The sequence below is a fragment of the Neoarius graeffei genome, chromosome 22, assembly GCF_027579695.1.
Source record: "Neoarius graeffei isolate fNeoGra1 chromosome 22, fNeoGra1.pri, whole genome shotgun sequence".
In the NCBI taxonomy this organism is placed as follows: Eukaryota; Metazoa; Chordata; class Actinopteri; order Siluriformes; family Ariidae; genus Neoarius; species Neoarius graeffei.
In genome coordinates this window covers 48941373-48966761 of record NC_083590.1, presented here as the reverse complement: position 1 = coordinate 48966761, position 25389 = coordinate 48941373, and the positions used below count along the sequence as shown (strand labels likewise).

The 25389-nt window shown below is 43.3% G+C and overlaps 1 protein-coding gene across 1 annotated transcript in view; it reads right to left on the bottom strand.

Moving 5' to 3' along the window:
• Positions 1-6110: 6110 nt before the first annotated feature.
• LOC132870451 (uncharacterized) overlaps positions 6111-25389 on the bottom strand; it is a 29148-nt gene continuing 9869 nt past the window's right edge. Inside the window, exon 5 of the mRNA XM_060904092.1 lies at positions 6111-7914. Coding sequence (XP_060760075.1) covers positions 7216-7914 — 699 coding nt within the window. The 3' untranslated portion in view covers positions 6111-7215. The remainder of the gene's footprint in view (positions 7915-25389) is intronic.

Below are 25389 nucleotides of genomic sequence, written 5' to 3'. Positions count from 1 at the left end.
CTCAATTCTAAGCTCCTTCCCTTCCATCTTTCATGCTCTCTCCTAACATGTCTCCCCCCTCTCTTTTTCCTTCTCTGTTTTGGGGCAACAGTAGCACACTTTCCGCCAGCACCCTGTTGACCAACAATACTCATTGTTAACCCGGGCCCCGACCAATACAGTATGGTATTTCTCTTTTCAATCCGCATGTTAGAATTGGCACAGTTTTATGCCGGATGCCCTTCCTGACGCAGCCCTCTCCAATTTATCCGGGCTTGGGACCGGCACCAAGAGTACGCTTATGCACCCCCAGTGGCTGGATTGAACAACATGAACAACAGTAATTGATGATATAAAACAGTGCCAGCTTCATCTTAGTTCCTCCAGTCCGAAAGTGCCTTTTGTCCTTTTGGGGGAACACGTAAAGGTTCTATGTACAATAGGGTGCATCAGTTGCCCCCTAAAAATGAAAAGTTCCTCCGATCATGATGCATTTTTGTTTTTATGTTCCTTTTGGTAAGAAAACACACTGGGTGAAATATTTTGATAAAATTCAAAAGTTTAATGGTGGCACCAGGAGCTCAAAGTTATGGAAAAAGCTGCTATTTTATGACTTTTATGACAAAATTTCGATCACTTTTCATGAAACATTATGGCACCTTATAGAGTATACCAAATATCTTACACATTTTTAGTGAATATTCTAAATATATTATCAAGCACAGTTTGAGTTTTAGCTGTTCATTGAATCATTGTTCAACTACTTTTAAACAATACAAATGTATTATGAATCACATTAATGCTTCTCAATCCCTTGCAAAGGTTCTTAACATGATCTCTGGGTCACAAGAAATCAATAAATGGAGTCCAACATTGTGATTCAAACCTTACGTGAAAACATAAAGTAAGCGTTTTTTGGCAAAAAATGAACCTCATGGTGCCACCATTAGACTTTTGAATATGGTCAAAAAATTTTACAGGATGTCTTTATTGGTGAAAAGGAACACCCAAACTAAAATGCATCAGATTTTATGAAAGTGAGGGCAACTGATGCACCCTAATGTACAACCTTACAACAGAGAGTTTTCTAAGTAGCACCTTGTAGTATGTTGAGCGGGTGGGTGGAGCACAGAAGTACGACAGGCCAGAACTGATTTTGCAAAAGCTCTTTATTCAGCTTTTCAGCTTCCAAAAATACTCCCAGTCTCACAGACATGCACACACATCAGTTGCCTGGTAGGGGAGAGAGCTCTCTTTCTCTGCTCTCTCTCTCCTTATATAGGGCGCAGTCCCTGGGGAAGACACACAAACACAGATTAACCAACATCAGGTGCAGTGATTCTGCCACTTACCTTCCCTGACTCTGCCCTCTGGTCACAGACCGACGCTTGACCACGCCCCCGCTGCCACACACCTTTTCAGAAAGGTTCAAATCCTTACCTGTCCAATAAGCTCTTGCTGAACCCTTTTTTTTCTAAGAGTCTATCGTCGTGTGTGTCATGGCTAAGCAGACTGCCCACCACCATGCTGAAAAAAAGACTTCTTTGACATGTGAGTGTAGCCATCTTTTGTCAGGGGGTGGTTTTGTTTTCATGATTTAGCATAAGATGTGATTGAATAAGACTGGAATTGTGAGCTTTGTCATTTGACACACCCAAGTAATCCAAAGCACAAGCTCAGGCAAATTATACTGTACAAAGTAAACTATTCCCCACCCAGCCATGTGTGTGTTATGGATAGGGTAGGCAATGATCACACCTCAGGTTAACCTCATAAACTATGATATTGCCTCTGTCAAACCAGGATGAGTAAGCTAGATTTTGAAAGTAGCCAACTGGCAAAATCCAATCTGCTCCCTTCTGGCCTCCCACCAAAACAAAGCTATTCTACTTTTGAAATGTTTGAGGAAAAAAAAATATATATATATATATAGAGAGAGAGTTTAGCTTTATTTGATTTTACAAGTGCATAAGGTGGTTTGTTTTAATTTTGAGGAATTGACTAGTTTTTATTCAGTTGGTTTTATTTAGCTTACACTGTCGTCTCATGGCAGGAAGAGTCCGGGTTCGAACCTCACAGCAGACGGGGGCTTTTCTGTGTGGAGTTTGCATGTTCTCTCCGTGTCTGTGTGGGTTTCTTCTGGGTGCTCTGGTGTCCCCCACAGTCCAAAGACTTGCAGATTAGGTAAAACACCCAGCCACTGGGGTTGTACAAGTCAGTGCATACTTAGTGCTGGTCCCATACCCGGATTTGCATCAGGAAGGGCATCCGGTGTAAAACCTGTGCCAAATCAAATATGCTGAACAGGTCCGCTGTAGCGACCCCTAACTGGAGCAGCCGAAAGAAGTCGTAGTAGTTTATTTTAGACATTCAGAATTTGAACAGCTCAGTAGTTGATGACTTGAGGAATAGTCAGAAACCCTCTCTGATTTGCATAAACAGGGAAATTAATTTTAATGGAAGGTGTGAAATTCAGTATGAGATTTTATATGGAATAGTGTGCGGTGGCCCAGGGAAAAATTTACACCTTTTTGAATCAGAGCACCCCCTGCCCCCCCCCCCCCCCCCCCAAAAAAAAGGAAAGAAAAAAAAGATGAAAGGATGTGTCTATGCTCTCAGCCAAGGATCTTCAATCTTATCCACAAAGGGTCAGTGTGGCAAGCTTTCATTCCGATCAAGCAGGAGCCCCACATGATTCCACTTTAATCAGTTTTTCATGGTTTATATATATATATATATATTTTTTTTTTTTTTCAAAAGAATCTCGTGATTGCAGAGCTGAGTATAACCAGCCTGAGCACTGAATTACTGAGGTCATGTTGGAAAAGTGATTGTGGCTCCTCAGACAATTGAAGCTAAATGTAATTTATTCCATCTCCCCAGATTCGCCTTTTATTGATTTGTATCAATAAATTTGTATGCAGGGGATATAAAGTGTATTGAACAAATTGATTTGCACAACCAAAAGATAAGTCCATGAATTTTGGAACATTACAGAGGGTGATCCTTGAAATTTCAGTGCCACTTGTCTCTGACCATGATGACAACAATTCCCTGTGGCATTATCTCAGCCCATTACATGGCAATCATAGATTTTTTTTAATGCACCTGCTGCTTTTATAGTTACAGGGAAAAAAAAATACACTCACAGAACAATGTTGTTTGACCTTTAGGTGGTGGTATGTCACATTTATTACATTTTCCACAAATTTGTCACAGATGGAGAAGGAACCTGAAGTAGAATGTACAAAAACAAATATGATTCAAAATTATTTGTTCATAATGATAAAAAAGACATTTGTTGTATCAAAAGCTTAATATACAGTGCTTCATTTGCATGTACAGCTAATAAAGAAATATAGTCCAAGTCAAATTTATTTATAAAACATTTAAAAACAGCAGTTAAGAAACACGTCCCATTTAACATCACTGTTTATTATCACACTCAAAAATTTTTTACAGTAGGTTTTACAAATAGTTCTCAGGAACACAGGTGCATATAAGAGACATTACAGCACTGCTGGGTCCAAGTATCAGGACTTCTCATTAAAAGTAAAAAAATAATAATAAGGACATCAAAACTTAGATGGCCTCAGAGACAGTCCAACAATGGTTTTAAAGAATTAGTATCATGCCATTTCAAATGCAGGAAAATTTGACCACTGTAAAGTACAATATGCTATATTTTCTAAGATTGGACACTTGGAGGAGCATATAAAGTGAAAACAGAATTGGCCTGAGAATAGAACCCTGAGGGACTCCACAAGGGAGGGGCACTGAGGAGTCACCAAGGCTGACAGAAAAATGTCTGTCAGAAAAGTAAGACCTGCACCACTCCAGAGCAGTACCATTAATACAGACACAATGCTCCAGGCAGGAGATGAGGACGCTATGCTCCACTATGTCAAATGCAGCTATGAGATCTTAAAGCATAAGAATGGCAAAATCCCTGGAGTCAGTAGTTTATAAAAAATTGTTAAAAACTCAGATTCAGTGTTGTGAAGGGCTTTAAAAACAAACTGAAACACCTCAAGAGTACTGTGTATGTCTAAAAAAGATTGCATTTGTATGAGCACAACTTTCTCCAGAATTTTTGAAAGACATGAGTTTAGAAATCGGTCTAAAATTAGGGCAGACTGTGGTGTCCAGATTAGGTTTTTTGATCAGACGTTGCATGCTTAAAATTTACTGATACAACACCTGAGGTGAGACTGCTGTTAATGATAGTTTGGTCCAATAGTTTAAAAAATCTCTTTAAAAATTGAAGGGGGACAACACCTATGGGAAAAGCTGAAGATTTCATATGACCAGTAATTTACTTTTTTTAAAAGAGAAAGAGACACAGGCTCAAACTGGTTAAAAGCAGCAGCATAAGTGACAGTTACCCCTTTCCCACCAAGGCAGTTCCAGGGCTGGTTCAACAGCCAAAGAATTGTTTCTCGGCCAGGAAAACTGGTTCCAGAGTGGCACCAACTCTTTACTGGTCTAGAACTAAGAACTGCTCATGTCAGCAGCTAGGGATTACCATGCTCAACAAGACCAATAAAAACATTGTGACTGCCATTAAAAAAAGTTAGGCTTACAGTTAGGCTGTATTTGAAACGCAGTTGCTGTCTTGTTGTCTCATTGCTGTAATAGACAGGTGTCTTATAAGGCAGGGCTTTTGACTAAAGGCGTCTTATAAGGCAGGGCTTTTGACTAAAGGCATCTTCTAAGGACATTTGTTTGGAATGACCTAAGATAGCATGAACATGTGATGTCAGCATGCTGTGTAACTAAACCAAAAATTTAGCTAGCTAGCAAACAGATACCTCACAAATCTCATCTCATTATCTCTAGCTGCTTTATCCTGTTCTACAGGGTCGCAGGCAAGCTGGAGCCTATCCCAGCTGACTACGGGCAAAAGGTGGGGTACACCCTGGACAAGTCGCCAGGTCATCACAAGGCTGACACATAGACACCAGGGCTTTGAACCAGAATTTTTTTCCTATTGGTTCGTTCCGAACAGAAACGGAATTTTAACGTTTCCGGTTTTGGGTTCCACCATTAAATAGACGTTCCTGAACCGGTTAGAACAAAAAAATTTCGTTCCTGGAACGGTTAATTACGTTCCCTGTCAGCTGTTTAACAAATGGCTATAAAGTTATGTCTCTGTCTCATCCAGCTTAAGCCAAATGTAGGCTAATTCTATTACAACCTTCATTAAATAAGACAAGAAATAATTCAAAACAATTATTATTTCAAATGTTGGCGATTTGGATTCTCAGTATGTCTTCCCATCTACACAAACAGAAAAAGTGCCAAAAATGAAAGATAATTCGTTTAGTGTGTTACCAAAGGCTAGTCAGGCCCTATAGAGGGCTACCGCATGACGTCACCGCGCCGCGAGATTTTGTTAGGCGCCATATTGGAAGACCAAGTACACATCTATGCAAGTACATACATACATAAAACAAACTACACCTGAAATGTAGCCAGGGCCGGTTCTGCCCTAATCTGGACCCAGGTGCAACATCGCGCAACATAGCCCTGATAGACACAGACAACCATTCACACCTACGGTCAATTTAGAGTCACCACCAGTTAACCTAACCTGCATGTCTTTGGACCATGGGGGAAACAGGAGCACCCGCAGGAAACCCACATGGACAACATGCAAACTCCGTACAGAAAGGCCCTCGCCGGCCACAGGGCTTAAACCCGGACCTTCTTGCTGTGAGGCGACAGCGCTAACCACTACACCATCATGCTGCCCCAGAGAACTTAATATCTAAACAATTGAAATAGACAAAAAGAATTCAAAATAATGATAGTTTAGCGGGGGGCGGCACGGTGGTGTAGTGGTTAGCACTGTCGCCTCACAGCAAGAAGGTCCTGGGTTTGAGCCCCGGGGCTGGCGAGGGCCTTTCTGTGTGGAGTTTGCATGTTCTCCCCATGTCCGCGTGGGTTTCCTCCGGGTGCTCCGGTTTCCCCCACAGTCCAAAGACATGCAGGTTAGGTTAACTGGTGACTCTAAATTGACCGTAGGTGTGAATGTGAGTGTGAATGGTTGTCTGTGTCTATGTGTCAGCCCTGTGATGACCTGGCGACTTGTCCAGGGTGTACCCCGCCTTTCGCCCATAGTCAGCTGGGATAGGCTCCAGCTTGCCTGCAACCCTGTAGAAGGATAAAGCGGCTAGAGATAATGAGATGAGATGAGATAGTTTAGCGACAATGGAAGTCGATTTTGACGATAATCAAACGGATTCTCCAACTTTTGATTTCTGGTTGGGCTGAACTGTTTTCAAGATTTTGATTCATGCGGAGCATGTGCACTACACGCGACACAGCTCCTTTAAGGGGAGTAACAGTATCTAGGGTGTTTTAGCAAGTGGAATAAGGTTAACTCTTTAGTATTAAAACAAACGGAGGAGCCCGAGTGAGACTCAACCAAATTTTTAACAGCAACAGACAACTGTGCAGCAGTGAAAGAAGTAAATGTATTGCAACAATAAATTGAAGCACATGACTGAGGAGAGATCATAAATAAAACAGGCATGTGGTCAGAGAAACTCACATATATCACATATCTCTATGTTAGAAACAAACAGACCACATGATAAAACAAGATCCAACATGTACTCTTGTGTAGGATCTGGCACAGACTACACTACCGTTCAAAAGTTTGTGGTCACCCAGACAATTTTGTATATTCCATGAAAAGTCACACTTTTATTTACCACCATAAGTTGTAAAATGAATAGAAAATATAGTCGAGACATTTTTCTGGCCATTTTGAGCATTTAATCGACTCCACAAATGTGATGCTCCAGAACCTCAATCTGCTCAAAGGAAGGTCAGTTTTATAGCTTCTCTAAAGAGCTCAACTGTTTTCAGCTGTGCTAACATGATTGTACAAGGGTTTTCTAATCATCCATTAGCCTTCTGAGGCAATGAGCAAACACATTGTACCATTAGAACACTGGAGTGAGAGTTGCTGGAAATGGGCCTCTATACACCTATGGAGATATTGCACCAAAAACCAGACATTTGCAGCTAGAATAGTCATTTAGCACATTAGCAATGTATAGAGTGGATTTCTGATTAGTTTAAAGTGATCTTCATTGAAAAGAACAGTGCTTTTCTTTCAAAAATAAGGAAATTTCAAAGTGATCCAAACTTTTGAAAGGTAGTGTATATACAAGATTAAACGATCTGAAAACTTTGTGTTCATACAATGTTTTATGTTTCCCAGAATCAAGATAGCAAATGTAATAATTTATTTTTGAATTCATCACCCTTCCTTTGCACTGGGCTGTAGAACAGAATGTTCTGATCAACAATTTCAATGCCAAGCATTTTAAGCTCCTTTATCAAGCGGTCTTTTGTTTCACCTCTGAGTTTTTTTAGGTTTTCAGCTGTATAATTGTTCAACTGTGTTTTCTTTGCTATGCATGTATTACTTTTCAATAGATTGCTCAAGCACTCTGTCTCAGCACAGTTCCCATAGGGATGAAACACTTTATCTGGGTCTGCATCTTTCAGATTAAACAGTTGCTTACAGTTTAAACATGGACGTTTTTCTTCATAAACATTTTCTTTCCGGTCTCTAAAGTATGCCTGACATTTCACTGACTCGGGGAATGTTATACCATCACCAGGACCTTCTGGATAAAATGACATGACCGCATGGGACACATACTCATGCCACGTTTGAAGACAAGACAGGTCGATCAGAATTCTCTTTGCATTTTGTTTTCTGCAGGAAAGAGATGCCCCGTAGTACCGCTGTGGATCAGAATCTGAATAACACACACAGATCACTGTTGATTCCAGTGTGTAATATTCCTCATACTTGCTGCCTGGTTTGTGAAGAGGGTTTGGGAATCTGAGTTCCTTCAGCAGCTTCAGAAGCTCTTCTTTTATTTTATTTTCAGTGCTGTGAAGTATCTCCATCTAAATGACAACAACAATCAAAAGAATATACCTTCAACATTCAACATTAAAGATATTAAACATCTGTGTGATTAAAATTGAGTATTTAGGGTCTCATACATGTTACCTGCTGTGATAATCCAAGATTTTTATTATATTAAAGGACCAACATATTTAAAATACACATTACTACTTTTTAAAGGGTATGTTTGAGGAATTATGAAATATTCCTATGCACAATAAACAAAGGCCAAAAACAAGGCATACAACTAAAAGAATAAGATATTTACCAGTCCAGTACTTATATAAGTTCCTTGTAATTGGCCTAATGGTTAGAGATGCAGCTTTTGGACCAAAAGGTTGCTGGTTTGATTCCCTGGACCAGCAGGAATAGCTGAAGTGCTCTTGAGCAAGGTACCTAACCCCCAGTCTGCTCTGGGTATGTTGTACATCACTTGGGATAAGTGTGTCTGCTAAATGCCTGTAATGTAATGAAAATGAATGTCTTTGTATAAATATTACTTAACACCTGAACAAATATATATATATATATATATATATCACTTTATTCAACTGGTAGTACTAATACCAGGCACCATGTCATGTTTATGAAACCAGGTTGAGAGGAATTTTGCTTTGTGACATGGTGCATTATCATGCTGGAAGTAGCCATTAGAAGAGGGTAAATTGTGGCCATGGAGGAATGCAAATGGTCAGGAACCATACTCAAATAGGCTGTGGCATTCAAGTAATGACTGACTAGTCTTAATGGACCCAAACAGGGGCATAGCTATTCATGGGCCTGGATGGGCCTGGGCCCACCCATTTCTTGCCTTGGCCCATCCAATCAAATAACTTATTTTCTTTTTAAATAAATCTGGGGGGCGGCACGGTGGTGTAGTGGTTAGCGCTGTCGCCTCACAGCAAGAAGGTCCTGGGTTCGAGCCCCGGGGCCAGCGAGGGCCTTTCTGTGTGGAGTTTGCATGTTCTCCCCGTGTCCGCATGGGTTTCCTCCGGGTGCTCCGGTTTCCCCCACAGTCCAAAGACATGCAGGTTAGGTTAACTGGTGACTCTAAATTGACCGTAGGTGTGAATGGTTGTCTATGTGTCAGCCCTGTGATGACCTGGCGACTTGTCCAGGGTGTACCCCGCCTTTCGCCCGTAGTCAGCTGGGATAGGCTCCAGCTTGCCTGTGACCCTGTAGAAGGATAAAGCGGCTAGAGATAATGAGATGAATAAATCTGAGATTCATACTGATTTAATACTCATTTTTATTTCATACTGTTGGAAAGCAATACAATAATCTATTACTTATTTCAACTAATAAAAAATCTTTGTCATATGTGCCACATTGCTTGTTTTCCTGAAACAAACATGCTAATGTTATTGTAGCTTAAGAGTAGCTTGGTGTCCAACAAAGTTGGCATAGCAATGTCAAAAAAAAAATTGGAAGAGCTGGTGTCTGATGCCACTGCCAGCATTACATGATGGGGGAGGGGGACACCAAAGTAGTGCCACCAAACTTCTCAACAGACAGGCCTTCACCATTGACTGACACTCAAAGTAGCCCAGGGCCAGTACCATGTAACCCAGCAAAGCTGGAAAGGACTCTCCCTGTGGCGCTAGCAGACCTGTTTGTAATTAACGAACCAGTCTCAACCAAGAATGACACATTTTCCTGGAACTGTCATATGAGGAAAAGTACATGGCTTTGTACAAGTTGGTATAAGAGCTTTAAGTGGATTGAGTATAGCATATCAATGAATGCTATCTTTTGCAAATACTATAGATATTTTCCTGGGTTTTTATGGATTATTCATTCATGATAGATGGAACTTGAGATGGAAGCACCTCAAAGATGCTTGTTCTAAACAGCAAGCTACATGCTCTTGCATTTAGTACACTGGCATCTTACAAAGAAGGCCATGCACCAAATAGCCACGGGACTATGCAAAATCAACTTTGTGGTGGTGCAGTGGTTAGCACTGTTGCCTTATAGCAGGAAGATTCTGGGTTTGAACCTCATTGCTGGCAGGGGACTTTCTGTGTCCAGTTTACATGTTCTGTCTGTGTGGGTTGCCTTCCACTTCAAAGACATGCAGGTTTGATAAAATTTTTGTATGTTGCTCTAGATAACAGTGTCTGCTAAATGAATGTAATGAGATGCTGGTAATGTTGCATTTGTTGAAAGAAACCATCAGCATGTGAAAGTGCTCTTAGACATTGTCATGATGTATTCTAAACAGGGCATCAAAGGTGTGGTAAAACTATGTTTTTTGCTGGAGTCAATTTGTCAGGCTGTTGTGTCGCCTGTTGTATATCTCTAGCTCATAGTGAAATAGTGATGATGTTAGCAAAATTGGTTATGAATTTTGTTGAAGTTGTGTCTGCAATGTTTATGGCTGATAATGCATGTGATGTTTCTTATGTTGTAAATTGATTGTGTTTTATTTTTTTTCACGAGCGGGTTCACTGTTGTAGGCCTAGTATGCTTGGAAAAACAGTGTGACTATCTGAGACTATATTAGAGCTCCGAGATGGCTTCGGTAGCTGAGAGAGAAACAGGTAATGTTAGGGTACCACTGTACACTGTGAAGCTGATTTCATCTACATCTGCTCTGGCATGCTGTTCAGATTCTGAATATAAGCAGTGTCTTGTAGTAACTGAACAGAGTGGACAGATTTGATTTTTAGGGCTGTTCAGGGATGTCACTATGATGACACAGCAGGCCAATGCATAGCAGAACACTTTTCACACTTGTAATGTACTGTAAATGCTATTGAGCTATACTGAATTTTGTGGCCCAACCAATTTTGTTCAGGTTCAGCCACAATTAAATTTCTGGCTATGTCACTGGGCCCAAAGTGTGTCAAGAAAACATTCTCCACATCATTACACCACCTCCACCAGTCTGACTGTTTACACAAGGCAGGTTGGGTCCATGGATTCATGCTGTTGGCACCAAATTCTGACCGTATCACCTGTGTGCCTCAGCGAAAATTAAGATTCATCCGACTAGGTTATGTTTTTCCAGTCTTCAGCTATCCAGGTTTGATGAGCCTGTGCCTACTGCAGCCTCAGTTTTTTGTTCTTTGCTGACAGAAGTGGAACCTGATGTGATGATCTGCTTTTGTAACCCATCCGCCTCAAGGTTCAATGTGTTGTATCTTCTGACATATTTTTCTGCTCACCACAATTATACAGAGTGGTTATCTGAGTTACTGTCAGCTTGAACCAGTCAGGCCATTCTCTGCTGATCTCTTTCATCAACCAGGCACTTCTGTCTGTGTCAGTAACAGTTCACAGAGCAATTGATTAGAGTGGCCTTCAAACATGGCCGCTCTGGACTACAAACCCCAAGAATCACAGTGCCCTCTGTCACCTGACTATTAATCACACCACCTGCAGGTTATTGTACAATCAACAACACACCTATATAAGTCCCACTCTCAAACCAGCTCCTCGTGAAGTATCGTTTGGTGTTCTCTCCCATTCATACCAGGCTTGTAGTACTCGAGTCTGACTTGTGCCCTAATTTTAAGGACTCGTGACTTGACTTGGACTTGAGCACTGATGACTTGGACTCGTGCGTTAACTGCATTCGGACTCATAAATTGGAGACAAGGACTCTGATTTTTTCTTTATTTTTTGTAACATGCCATAATAATTTGGCATAAGATATTTATATCTACATGAATTTTTATACTAATTTCATGTCACACCTCGGGTGTGTTCCAGACAGTGCGCATGTGCGCCACAAACGACTCACACCTGCACAGGATTAAGGCACAATCAGCGCTCCTAAATAAAGACTGTGAAAACACACTTACTTTGTGAAGTACTGAGTTGTGTTGCTGACATATTACCAAGCCTTATTTCCTTGTTTGGTTTCCTGATCCCTGATTTCTTGTTTCTCGTCTTTGATTCTGCCGAGTCTACAATAGCCTGTTTGTACCTCGCTCAACCTATTGCCTGTTTCACGATTTTGCCTGCCGTTCTGGGGCAGGTTTCCTAATAACGTTGCCCTTTAGGGCTAAAGAGAGAGTTGAGAGACTCTTTTCAGCAATGGACATCGTCTCTGTACGTGGTTTCCCCGAACTCAGTCGTAAGAAAAAGTCTTAATAGTAACATTACAAAGAGCTTCTTTGCAATGTGTATCCCTGATATAGGCATTAGTAGTTGCTAAATCCAGTCCAGGAGGTCACATGGCATTAGTTTTTTCCAAAAGACAATGAAATATAAAATGTTTAAAATATGGTAAGGGGTGGCATGGTGGTGTAGTGGTTAATGCTGTCGCCTCATAGCAAGAAGGTCCGGGTTCGAGCCCCGTGGCAGGTGAGGGCCTTTCTGTGTGGAGTTTGCATGTTGTCCGCGTGGGTTTCCTCTGGGTGCTCTGGTTTCCCCCACAGTCCAAAGACATGCAGGTTAGGTTAACTGGTGACTCTAAATTGACCGTGAATGGTTGTCTATGTGTCAGCCCTGTGATGACCTGGCGACTTGTCCAGGGTGTACCCCGCCTTTTGCCCGTAGTCAGCTGGGATAGGCTCCAGCTTGCCTGCAACCCTGTAGAACAGGATAAAGCGGCTAGAGATGATGAGATGAGATATTGTATTATCATTAAGCATCACATATATAATGTGGTAATTAATAACTATTTTACATTTTTGGGCAATATTTTTTTTTATTCCAAGTGTTGTTTTTTTTTAAATGAATAAATGTTCACACGAAAGAATGAGCAAATAATAAAGTAAATAACTAAGTAACTGTGTTCCCTGTGCCCACTCATTTCACTGTTACCCACGCATACACTCAGGATTATTCTAGCTGTTATCCACAGTGCCAAGCTGGCAATGTGCTCCCTTATATGTATGTGGAGAGAGAGAGAGAGAGAGAGAGAGAGGTTTTAATCTGTGTGTAGCTTACCTAAGGAGGTTGAATTGACCATATAGTGCTCAGTGTAAATGATTCCACCCCCTTTGAAAAGTAACATTTTAAACAATATCTCAATGAACACAAACAATTTCCAAAATATTGAAAAGACAAAGTTTAATATAACATCTGTTTAACTTATAACATGAAAGTAAGGTTAATAATATAAACTTAGATTACACATTTTTCAGTTTTACTCAAATTAGGGTGGTGCAAAAATGAGTACACCCCACAACAAAAACTACTACATCTAATACGTTGTATGGACTCCATGATTTTTAATGACAGCACCAAGTCTCCTAGGCATGGAATGAACAAGTTGGTGACATTTTGCAACATCGATCTTTTTTCCATTCTTCAATAATGACCTCTTTTAGTGACTGGATGCTGGATGGAGAGTGATGCTCAGCTTGTCTCTTCAGAATTCCCCATAGGTGTTCGATTGGGTTCAGATCAGGAGACGTACTTGGCCACTGAATCACTTTCACCCTGTTCTTCTTCAGAAATCCAACAGTGGCCTTAGATGTGTGTTTAGGATCATTGTCATGTTGGAAAAGTGCACGACGACCAAGGGCACGAAGTGATGGTAGCATCTTCTCTTTCAGTATAGAGCAATACGTCTGTGAATTCATGATGCCATCAATGAAATGCAGCTCCCCGATACCAGCAGCACTCATGCAGCCCCACATAAGGACACTGCCACCACCATGTTTCACTGTAGGCACCATGCATTTTTCTTTGTATTCCTCACCTTTGTGATGCCATACAGTTTTGAATAGAAGAATAGAATGCCTTTATTGTCACTATACACATGTACAATGAGATTAAAGCATCTCCAATAACAGTGCAAACAGTGTGGAGAGAGAGAGAGAGAGAGAGAGAAAGGGGGGAAGGGGGGGGAGTGTGTAAGGGGGTAAGGTGCACAGTCCTGAGGTGTATGTGTTGTGTAACACATTATGGAGTGAGGTATTGCTCATTGCACATATAAATTATTGCACAGAGAGAGTCACATTATAAATTATTGCACGAGAGAGTCACATTGTAAAATAAATAAAATATTACACATTTATGAAGTATTGCAAGGTAAGGTAGGTGCACAGACTTGAGGTGTATGTGCTGTGTGTAAGGTGCACAGTCCTGAGATGTACGTGTTGTGTGCAAGGTGCACAGTCCTGAGGTGCATGTGCTGTATGTAAGGTGCACAGTCCTGAGGTGAGGTGAATGTGTTGTGTTTCACATTGTGGAGTGAGGTATTGCACATTATAAAAGTATTGCACAGAGAAAGTCCCTTATAAAGTACTGCACATTATAAATTATTGCACGAGGAGAGTCGCATAGTAAAATAAATAGACTATAAAGTCAGAGCATATCCAAGTTCAGGGCGGTTATGGCTTTTGGAAAGAAGCTGTTTTTTAATTGGTTTGTCTTTGTCCTGATGCACCTGTAGCGCCTCCCTGAGGGCAACAGGTCGAACAGATCAAAGCCAGGGTGGGAGCTGTCCTTGATAATGTTCTTAGCTCTGCTAAGGCAGCGGGAGGTGTAAATGTCCATCAGGGAGGGGAGAGGGCAGCCAATGATCTTCTGTGCTGCCTTAACTACCCTCTGGAGCCTCTCCCTGTCTACAGCAGTGCAGCTGCCGTACCATACTGTAATACAGTACGTCAGCAGGCTCTCGATGGATGAGCGATAGAAGGTCAGCAGCAGATTGGAGTTTAGGTTGTACTTCCTGAGGACTCTCAGGAAGTGTAGCCGCTGCTGAGCCTTCTTAATGACTGCTGTGATGTTTACTGACCAGGAAATGTCGGCGGAGATGAGGATGCTGAGAAACCGGAAGGTGTGGACCCTCTCCACATACACATTGTTGATGTAGAGGGGGGCTAGGTCGGTGCTGTGCTTCCTGAAGTCAACAATGAGCTCTTTGGTTTTCTTGGTGTTCAGAGCGAGGTTATTTTCTGAACACCAGGCTGCCAACTTCAGGACCTCCTCTCTGTAGGCTGCCTCATCTCCCTTTGAGATGAGTCTGACCACTGTGGTGTCGTCAGTAAACTTGACGACGAGGTTGCTGTTGTAGGTCGAACTACAGTCATGGGTATAGAGGCAGTACAGGGGGGGGCTCAGCACACAGCCCTGTGGCGAGCCAGTGCTCAACGTGCGGGTGGAGGAGAAGTGGGGGCTAAGTCTCACAGTCTGGGGCCGGTTAGTAAGAAAGTCCTTTAACCAGGCACATGTGAGGGGGGGAGGCCAAGAGTGTCCAGTTTTCTAATAAGGATGTCCGGGATTATTGTATTAAAAGCTGAACTGTGGGGGCATCGTGGCTCAGGTGGATGGGGCGCCGTGCCATGAATCCGGGGACCTGGGTTCAATTCCGACTTGAGGTCATTTCCCGATCCCTCCCCATCTCTCTCTCCCGCTCATTTCCTGCCTCTACACTGTCCTATCCAATGGAGGTGAAAAAAGACCCAAAAATATCTTTAAAAAAAAAGCTGAACTGTAATCCACAAAGAGTATGCGGACATAGCTCTGCTGCTGCCCCAGGTGATTTAGCGCAGAGTGGAGAGCTATGGCGATGGTGTCCTCTGTGGATCTGTTTGTGCGATATGCGAACTGGTAGGGGTCAAAGTCTGGGGGGAGGTGGTCCTTGATGTGCTGAAGGACTAGTCTCTCAAAGCACTTCATGATTACCAGGGTGAGGGCCACAGGATGGTAATCATTCAGGCTGGTGACGGGAGACTTCTTCGGCACTGGGATTATTGTTGCAGATTTTAGGCAGGGCGGGATGACTGCCTGAGCCAGGGAGAGGTTAAAGATCCTGGTGAAGGTAGGGGCAAGCTGGTGGGTGCACGCTCTGAGCACCTTACCAGGAGTGGTGTAGGATCTGTGGTGGTGGGGGCAGGGCAGGAGCAGATGAGTGCTGCTGGGACTCTATGCGCAGCCCGTGGTCTGCCTTGGCTTTATTTATTCCTCTTTTCAGATCAGCTCGAGCGGCTCTGTACAGAGCTCTATCACCTGACCTGAATGCAGCATCGCGAGCCCTGAGGAGTGAGCGGACCTGGCTGGTCATCCAGGGTTTCTGGTTTGGGAAGACCCGGATGTTTTTATCCACCATCACGTTCCTGATGCAGAACTTGATATAGTCCAGCACCGTTCCTGTGAATGTCTCCAGCTCCTGGTGTTCAAACAAGTCCCAGTCTGTCTTTTTAAAGCAGTCCTGTAGTTTGGAGAGTGCATTGTCAGGCCAGGTTGTGATAGTCCTTGTGGTGGGCCTGGCTCTGCGTCTGAGGGGAGTGTAGGCTGAGGAGAGCAGGAGGGAAAGATGGTCTGACTGGCCGAGGTGGGGGAGGGATATGGCTCTGTACGCATGCTTGATGTTGGAGTAAACATGATCCAGAGTGTTCTCCCCTCTAGTAGAACGCTTAACATGTTGGTAAAACTTCAGTAGTACAGTTCTCAAGTTGGCCTTATTAAAGTCACCTGCTATTATGTGAACACCGTCAGGGTGGGCCCGCTGCTGTTTGTTAACGGTGTTCAGCAGGAGAGAGAGTGCTGTGTTTACACTGGCGTCAGGTGGAATATACACAGCTATGACAATCACCACGGTTAGCTCTCTAGGTAGAAAAAAAGGCCGGCATCTTACAGACATGTACTCGAGGTCTGGGGAACAGTGTTTATCTATAATTGTTCCGTTGTTACACCAAGTATCATGCACGTAAATACAGAGCCCCCCTCCTCTGCTCTTACCGGAATCGTCAGTCCTGTCCCAGCAGAGCAGAGTGCGGCCTGCTAGCTGCAAGCTAGCATCGGGTATTTCCGGATGAAGCTAGGTTTCTGTGATAATTAAAATACAGCAGTCCCAAACACAGTGATTTCCAGCGAGCTGTAATTCCAGATCATCCATTTTATGCACCAGAGATCTGGCATTGGAGAGATACAGGCTCGGTAGAGGTGGCTTGTGTGGTTGTTTTCTTAGCCTTAGCATAGCACCAGACCTGCGGCCCCACTTCTGCTTCGTCTCCCTCCTCCATCTGCGCCGCCTCCTAGACCCGACAACAATCCATGGAGAGCCCGGTGGTCTTGCTATGTCATCTGGGATGTTATGCGTGAAGAGAAAGTCGCTCTAAACAGATATCTGGTGTTGGTCACTGATGGCTAAAAGTGTCTGGCAGGTGTACTGGCTGTTCGCAGAACCGATGGTGCACAAACAAGCAAGAAAGAAATACAAAAACAAACAAAAAAAAGAGCACTGAAAAGGAGAGCCGTAAGCCGCTGCAACCACACGCGCCGCCATCTTGACCAAAAAGATGCAGTGAACTTGCATGCCGATTTTCTTCAACCCTTCTCATCAGAAGACGCTCCTGTCGAGGTGTTAACTTCCGTAGACGACCTGGAAGTCTCTGTGACGTTCCATCTTTCTTAAATTTTTGCACCACTTTTGCTACAGTATTCTGACTGATAAGTAAAGCTTTGCTGATCTTCTTGTAGCCTTCACCTTTGTGGTGTAAAGAAATTATTTTCTTTGGGGAATTCTGAAGAGACAAGTTGAGCATCACTCTCCATCCAGCATCCAGTCACTAAAAGAGGTCATTGTTGAAGAATGGAAAAAGATTGATGTTGCAAAATGTTGCCAACTTGTTCATTCCATGCCTAGAAGACTTGGTGCTGTCATTAAAAATCATGGAGGCCATACAAAGTACTAGATGTAGTAGTTTTTGTTGTGGGGTGTACTCATTTTTGCACCACTCTAATTTGAGTAAAACTGAAAAAATGTGTAATCCAAGTTATATTATTAACCTTACTTTCCTGTTATAAGTTAAACAGATGTTATATTAAATTTTGTCTTTTCAACATTTTGGAAATTGTGTGTGTTCACTGAGATATTGTTTAAAATGTTATTTTTCAAAGGGGGTGTACTCATTTATGCTGAGCACTACATAGATCAAAACCTCTCTCTTGTGCACTCTCTCTCTCACACACACACACACACACACACACACACACACCCGCACAATATTAGAGGTGCAGAAATTTGATAAAAATGTAGCGAAATCAGTGTGACATTATGATATCCATATGTGATTCCAGACCATACTGAAATACTGTATATTCATAATGTTTTTCATATGTTTATTTATGTGTCAGCCCTGTGATGACCTGGCGACTTGTCCAGGGTGTACCCCGCCTTTCGCCCATAGTCAGCTGGGATAGGATCCAGCTTGCCTGCAATCCTGTAGAACAGGATAAGGCGGCTAGAGATAATGAGATGAGATGAGAACTCCATGTTAAATATATTAAAGGTTCCATGGCATGAAATTTTCACTTTCTGAGGTTTTTTAACGTTAAAATGAGTTCCTCTGACCTTCTTAAGTCACCCCAGTGGCTAGAAATTTCATAATGTGTAAACCAAACTATGCCCAACATTTGAGAATGGCGCGTCAAAACGGCGAGTTGATAAACTCTTCCCTTGCCTACGTCAGCAAGGGAGATGATCCCCACGCCCCCCCCCCCCCCCCCCCCCCCCCGGATTCCCACCCACTGTATGGATTGCCCGCCCAACTCAAAAGTTGCTGTTTGTCCTACCAAGCCTACTGCGCATGCGCAGAACACATGACTACATTTTGTAGTGAGGAGCCCATAGAAGACACAACATGGAAATTGCGCTGTACATGGATGTGACAACACAGAAAGGAGTCTGTTTTTACTGCCGACGGGAGAGCCCCTGAAGACGCAGTGGCTTAATTTTATTTACTTCAATAATACGCTGTCAAGTCTACCTAAGACGGTGTATGTTTGTTAGAAGCATTTTCCTGATGAATGTTTCCACAACTTGGGACAGTAGGGCAGGTTTTGCACATCAACTGTCACTGAAGCCTGGGTCTGTGCCAAGCATCCCTGCCGCATCAGCAACAAACACCGAACAAGGAAGTGTATAACTGGTCGTTTTGCCATGTTTTAAAATCGGTGCGTTAGCCTAGCAATGGCTACATTAGCTGTGCAGCTAACCGCTTCCTGCAGTTAGCCAGGTACATGGGCTCGAGTTGTACCATTTTTTTAGACAGGGCGGACGGACCAGGACATTCGCCCGCCTGGCCGTGCCCGACGAGGAGCGCTCTCGGCCAGCTTGGGAGGCAGACGGCAGCCCCTCCTGGAAGTGCAGTTTTACCATGGGCCTCATGCAGAAAAAAATGACAAAGTCCCACTGCTCAGTTTTACCATGGGCCTCAGGCGGGAAAAAATGACAAAGTCCCAGTTTTACCATGGGCTCGAGTTGTACCATTTTTTTAGACAGGGCGGACGGACCAGGGCATTCACCCGCCTGGCCGTGCCCGATGAGGAGTGCTCTCGGCCGGCTTGGGAGGCAGACAGCAGCCCCTCCCCCTCCCCCCATGGCACACCCCCACCGTCTACCCTTCCCCGCCTCCTGCTTCTCATTAGCAAAACAACGCACTGGGAAAAGCGCTGAAATGGGGCTTTCTCCCAGGAGGCTATATCTATGTACCGAGGGTTCATTTCGAGAAAGGCTGCAGATATAACATCCGGAAGCCTCCACGAGCCCGTTTAAAGCATCAACAAACCACCATGCCATGGGCCCTTTAAATATAAGCTGCGCCTGCAAGGTTGTTGGTGCCTGTTGTAGCGGTAATCCCCGAACCCGGTGGTGGACACCTTTGGTGAGGGGAGCCGTCAAGCTGAAGAAGGAGTCCTATTGGGCTTGGTTAGCCTGTGGGTCTCCAGAGGCAGCTGACAGATACCGATGGGCCAAGCGAAATAAGGCTCTGGTGGTCACTGAAGCAAAAACTCAGGTGTGGGAGGAGTTCGGTGAGGCCATGGAAAGTGACTTTCGGTCGGCCTCAAAGAGATTTTGGCAAACCATCTGGCAGCTCAGGAAGGGGAAACAGTGCTCTGTCCCTACTGTTTACAGTGAGGATGGAGTGCTGTTGACTTCAACTGGGGACATCGTCCAGCAGTGGAAGGAATACTTTGAGGATCCCCTCAATCCCACCTTCATGTTGTCCGAGGAGGATGCAGAGTCTGAGGGTGCTTGGGAGGACTCGCCCATCGCAGGGGCTGAGGTTGCTGAGGTGGTTAAAAAGCTCCTCAGTGGCGGGGCTCTGGGGGTGGATGAGATTCATCCTGAGTTCCTGAAGGCACTGGATGTTGGGCTGTCTTGGCTGACACGCCTCTTCAACATTGCATGGAAGTCAGGGACAGTGCCTCTGGATTGACAGACTGGGGTGGTGGTCCTCCTTTTTAAAAGGGGGGACTGGAGAGTGTGTTCCAACTATAGGGGACATTCCACCGAATGGGTGCCATTTGCTTGTTGTAGCCAATTAAACTTAATTTGTTATATCTTTTCAACACTGATTATAATAACACACATATTTAACTATTCAAAATGTGTATTGGTCAACCTCAGGCTACGTTACAAGGTTTGGAAGTCAAAGATGGCTGCATTTTTTTCAGTCCTGTTACTAAAACTCTGAAAGTAACAGGACTGAGTTTTTAGCCTAGGATTAGCTAATACATGGAATTAAGCCACATGGCGTCATCGCTAATAGCATGACCACACTTAGCACATTCTAGTGATTTACCAAAAATCTGTATTTTTAAAATAAACAAATATCACCTAAGAAATAATTTAAGTAACAGGACAGTATGTTGACATTGACCTTATCAGTCAAAGTTAAAAAATCATCAAATATACAGAAAAGTAAATGAGAGAACTAACTTTTGGTCTTCCCATGGCCTTCAGAAGACACAACTGATGTAACTTCCTGTTGAGCATGTGATTTATGGAACGTTCCAAATTTGTCAGATGGGGTAATATGTTTGGGTAACAGGACTGAGTGAAAACCCAGGGACATGAATAAAATGTGTATTTTAACTAAGATATTGTGGCTTTCTTATGAAAAAAATATATTTAAACCAAGGATAGGATACGGAGTCACACAACAGTGCAAAAGAAATACTGTTTCTGAAGGATTTTAATCATAATATTTCATAGTTAAGTATAAAGTTAGAGTGCGGGGACAGGTAACACATGCTATTTTTCAGTGTTTTAGGTAGTTTTTATTAATCCTTACAATTATATATCTTAAATTTGAAATCAGATCAATATGCAGGACATTCTGCATAATAAGGAAATGTATTTTAAAGTACATTTTTATGTGCATTTATACATATAATTTTCTTGGGATGGAAATGGCACCGATTCGGTGGAATGGCTCATAGGGGGATCACACTTCTCAGCCTCCCTGTGAAAGCTTATGCTGGGGTGCTGGAGAGGAGAGTCTGGTCGATAGTGGAACCTCGGACTCAGGAGGAACAATGCGGTTTTTGTTCTGGTCGTGGAACACTGGACCAGCTCTTTATCCTTGCAAGGGTACTGGAGGGTGCATGGAAGTTTGCCCAACCGGTATGTGTTTTGTGGACCTGGAGAAGGCTTATGACCATGTCCCTCATGGTGCCCTGTGGGGGGTGCTTCAGGAGTATGGGGTTCAGGGCCCACTACTGTGGGCCATTCGGACTCTGTATGACTGGAGCAGGAGTTTGGTTCGCATTGCCGGCAGTAAGTCGGACTCATTCCTGGTGCATGTGGGACTCATTCCTGGTGCATGTGGGACAGAATTCCGAGGTGCAGCCAAGGTGCAGAGGGTGTCCAGTTTGGTGGCATCAGGATCACGTCTCTGCTTTTTGCGGATGATGTAGTCCTGTTGGCTTCATCAATCTGTGATTTACAGCATGCGCTGGGATGGTTTGGAGCCGAGTGTGAAGCAGCTGGGATGAGGATCAGCACCTCCAAGTCTGTGGTCATGGCGCTCAGCCAGAAATAGGTAGACTGCCTACTTTGGGTCAGGGAGGAGTTGCTACCTAAAGTGGAGGAGTTTAAGTATCTCGGGGTTTTGTTCATGAGTGAGGGTAAGAGGGAGTGGGAGTTGGACAGACGGCTTGGGGCAGCATCAGCAGTGATGCAGATGCTAAACTGGTCTGTTGTGGTAAAGAAAGAGCTGGACCAAAAGGCAAAGCTCTCAATTTACTGGTCCATCTATGTTCCCACTCTCACCAATGGTCACAAGCTGTGGGTAGTGACCAAAAGAATGAGATTGCGGATACAAGCGGTAGAAATGAGTTTTCTCCACAGGGTGGCTGGGCTCTCCCTTAGAGACAGGATGAGAAGCTTGGTCATTCAGGAGAGACTCAGAGTAGAACCACTGGTCCTCCACATCGAAAGGAGTCAGTTGAGGTGGTTCGGGCACATTGTTAGGATGTCCCCTGGACACCTCCCAAGGAAGATTCTTTGGGCATGCCCTACTGGGAGGAGACCTCAGGGCAGACCCAGGGCACACTGGAGAGATTATATCTCTCGGCTTGCCTGGGAACGCCTCGGTATTCCCCTGGAAGAGCTGGTGGAGGTGGCTGGGGAGAGGGAAGTCTGGGCTGCTCTGCTTAGGCTGCTACCCCCACTACCCGGATCTGGATAAGCGGTAGAAAATGGATGGATTGATGGATATTAATACATGTTAAATATATTAAAGACACTCTTGGCCCTAAGAGGCTTTCGGGAAACTCACCCCTGGATTGTTTACCTGTCTTCACTTGCATTAATAAACACACCTTCTGCATTTACATCCATCTCTCAATCATTTCTGACAGAATACTTCACACTCCCTGATAAAGAGAATGCACATTCACCTGTTCATATGTTCAGGAACAAAATAATGTTAATGTTGCTAAAACAGCCACCATCAAATGGTGCGCTTAGAGTCGACTCGGACTTGACTTGGATCAATAGTGGACTCGACGCAGACTCGACTCGAATTTTTTTTTAATGACTTGGACTTGACTCGGACTTGAATGCTGGGGACTCGAGACTGGACTCAGACTCGAAGCTTAGTGGCTCAACTACAACACTGATTCATACCAAGCTGTTTGTTTTCCGATAGCTTTCTCAGTGTTTGACCTTTATTTCCATTTCCTCCTGATCTTGCCTTATTGCCTGTTCTACGTAGCTCTGTTCATTGATCGCCTGACCCTCGCTAGTTTTCCGACACTGCTTCCTGAACACTGATTTGGATACCTTCGACAATTTGCTCAGCCAGGGGCGATTCTAGCATCTGATCTTTGGGGGTGCTTAGCCCCCAGAGCTGACAGAGACACCTGGCTTGAACGACAGTGTTTCCACGTTTATTCCACATTTAGACTAGACTTAACTAGACAAGAAGACTAGACTAGACAAGACTAGACTTATGCAATGTTTTAACAGAAGCTGACCCAATAAACTATGATATCTACACATTTACAGCCACTGACACAAATATTTACATTATATTTTTAACTAAACAAGACCTACTACTGCATTTGTAATGTTGGAGCTATTCATTTTTGAACAGTGGTAATTGTTAATTAATGTGTTATTGTGTATTGTGTAATAATAGTGTGTATTATTATGATTTTACATTAGTTTACATTAGTTTATATTTTTTGTTATATTTGTTATATTTTGGTAGTGTTCTTTTGAAAATGTAGGCTATATCCAAACCACACTCACTGTCCCCCCAGACAATGACCAGGGTTTGGATTTGTGAATGATAAGCAAACGTAAACGCTATGTTACATTAAATAAAACTGAGTAACACACGGTGGTCTAGCACCGTAGCACTTGTACAACTCTGCACAAAAGTATCTCGATATGGATGATAAATGTCGTTTTTATCATTCTATTCATAGACCAGGGAACATCAATATTGCATTATGCATATTATTGTGTTGTGTTTAACAATTGTAATTCCAGTCCGTACCTTCACATCTCGCTATGCCAGTAATACTCAGGTGCTACTTCGAGTTCCTCATCGGCGTGGAATCCAGTTTAAAAAAAAAACACCATGTCGTAGCAAGCACTCGCGCAGACAAGCAACCCAATCAGAGGGGACGCAAGGAGGAGAGGTATTTTACTGCTCATAGAACTATCACGTAACAGGTGAATTCAAGAACACACACACGCCCGCGCACACATTCATTGCGCAGTGCGCAAGGGCGCTTATTTCTGAAAATTACGTCCAAAAGCAGTGTTTTTGAGGATGCTGAGCTAGGAGGTGCTGAGCTCGTTTTTGGGGGTGCTTTACGCCCCTGTGCTCAGCCCTGGTCTCCCCTGCACATCTATCTATCTATCTATCTATCTATCTATCTATCTATCTATCTATCTATCTATCTATCTATTATATATATGATGGTTGTCTACTTGTTAGGCGAGCAAGACCATCACTGACAAGTTTTGACAAGTTGACCTATGGCTGATTATTCCTATGCACATGAGATTGACAGTGACTTTTGAAACCAGTGAGTGATTTACAGAGTTTGCCGCAAATACTGCAAACTAGGCCTCGGGTTGTGGCCTGACAGACTCCATCAGGTGAAGGATCTTTATGAGTTCTGAAATGTCTTGCAAGTCCAGATAGGCTCTTGCAGACTTTGCCGCAGACATGACACATAAGTAGGAATGTCTGACGGAATGAACTGAGGATAGTCTGTAGGGGGGTGGTCTGTATGACTTCTGAGATGGCTTTGAAGCCCTGCATTTGACAAGCAAATACTCATTACACTCATTACAACAGAACTGAGGCACATCTGTATCTACTTCCTCTCCTTTGTGAGTAGCTCTTTTGGTTTTGGCCCAGCCTATTGATAGTTTGACATACATATGAGAGAGAGAGAGAGATTTTCTATTTAGGCACTGTGTAAAAGTGGAGCTCCTAATGAGTGTACAAAATCAATCTGAATAGAATAACATTATTATAGCATATGAACCATTGAATTTTGTAATGTTGTGTATTTCATATCAGTAAATTGCGGCATTGTCTTGTGACAGAGATACCAGTAATGAGATACTACTACTCTCTACTCTACTACTCAGGTCGATGTCTCAGGACAACGAGAATGAGAATGCCAAACATTCCTATCCAACATGCTAGACTCCAGCTCGTCAATGTGTTGCAGGCCTGTGTCTCTGAGGAACGTGTCGATGAATGTTGACTGTGGTCTTCCACATGACGAGGAACCATGGGTTGACTGCCAAGTGACTGTATGGTGGGCAGGCGATGACTTGTCTCTGAACACGTGACCAGCAAGATTGAGTCTATGGATTCTAATAGTATCAGAGACTTTTGGTAGTTTACTATATAGCATCTTGTTGTCAACTCTGTCCCTCCAGCTAAAATTTAGAACCTTCCTCAACATGTGGGTATACTGTAGGTGCCATCTAGAGAAATCTCTTCCTGCTTGGTCAGTGACCAAGTGGAGCTTCCATACAGAAGGATTGTTTCAACAGTTGCTTGGAATATCTGTATCTTGATCTTGTTTGACATATCACTAGTCCAGATTTTGTTGAGCTTGTGTACAGATTTCCAGGCAAGGGCTTTGCGAGTATAGATCTCTCTCTCTTTGTTGCACCAACAGCCAAGGTATTTAAAATCTTGATCACCACATTCAGTCAAGGCTTGATTTATTTGCGACCCATCCATAGTGTGCAATGGTTGAACATCCACATTGAAGTACATTGCTTTTGTCTTGCCTGA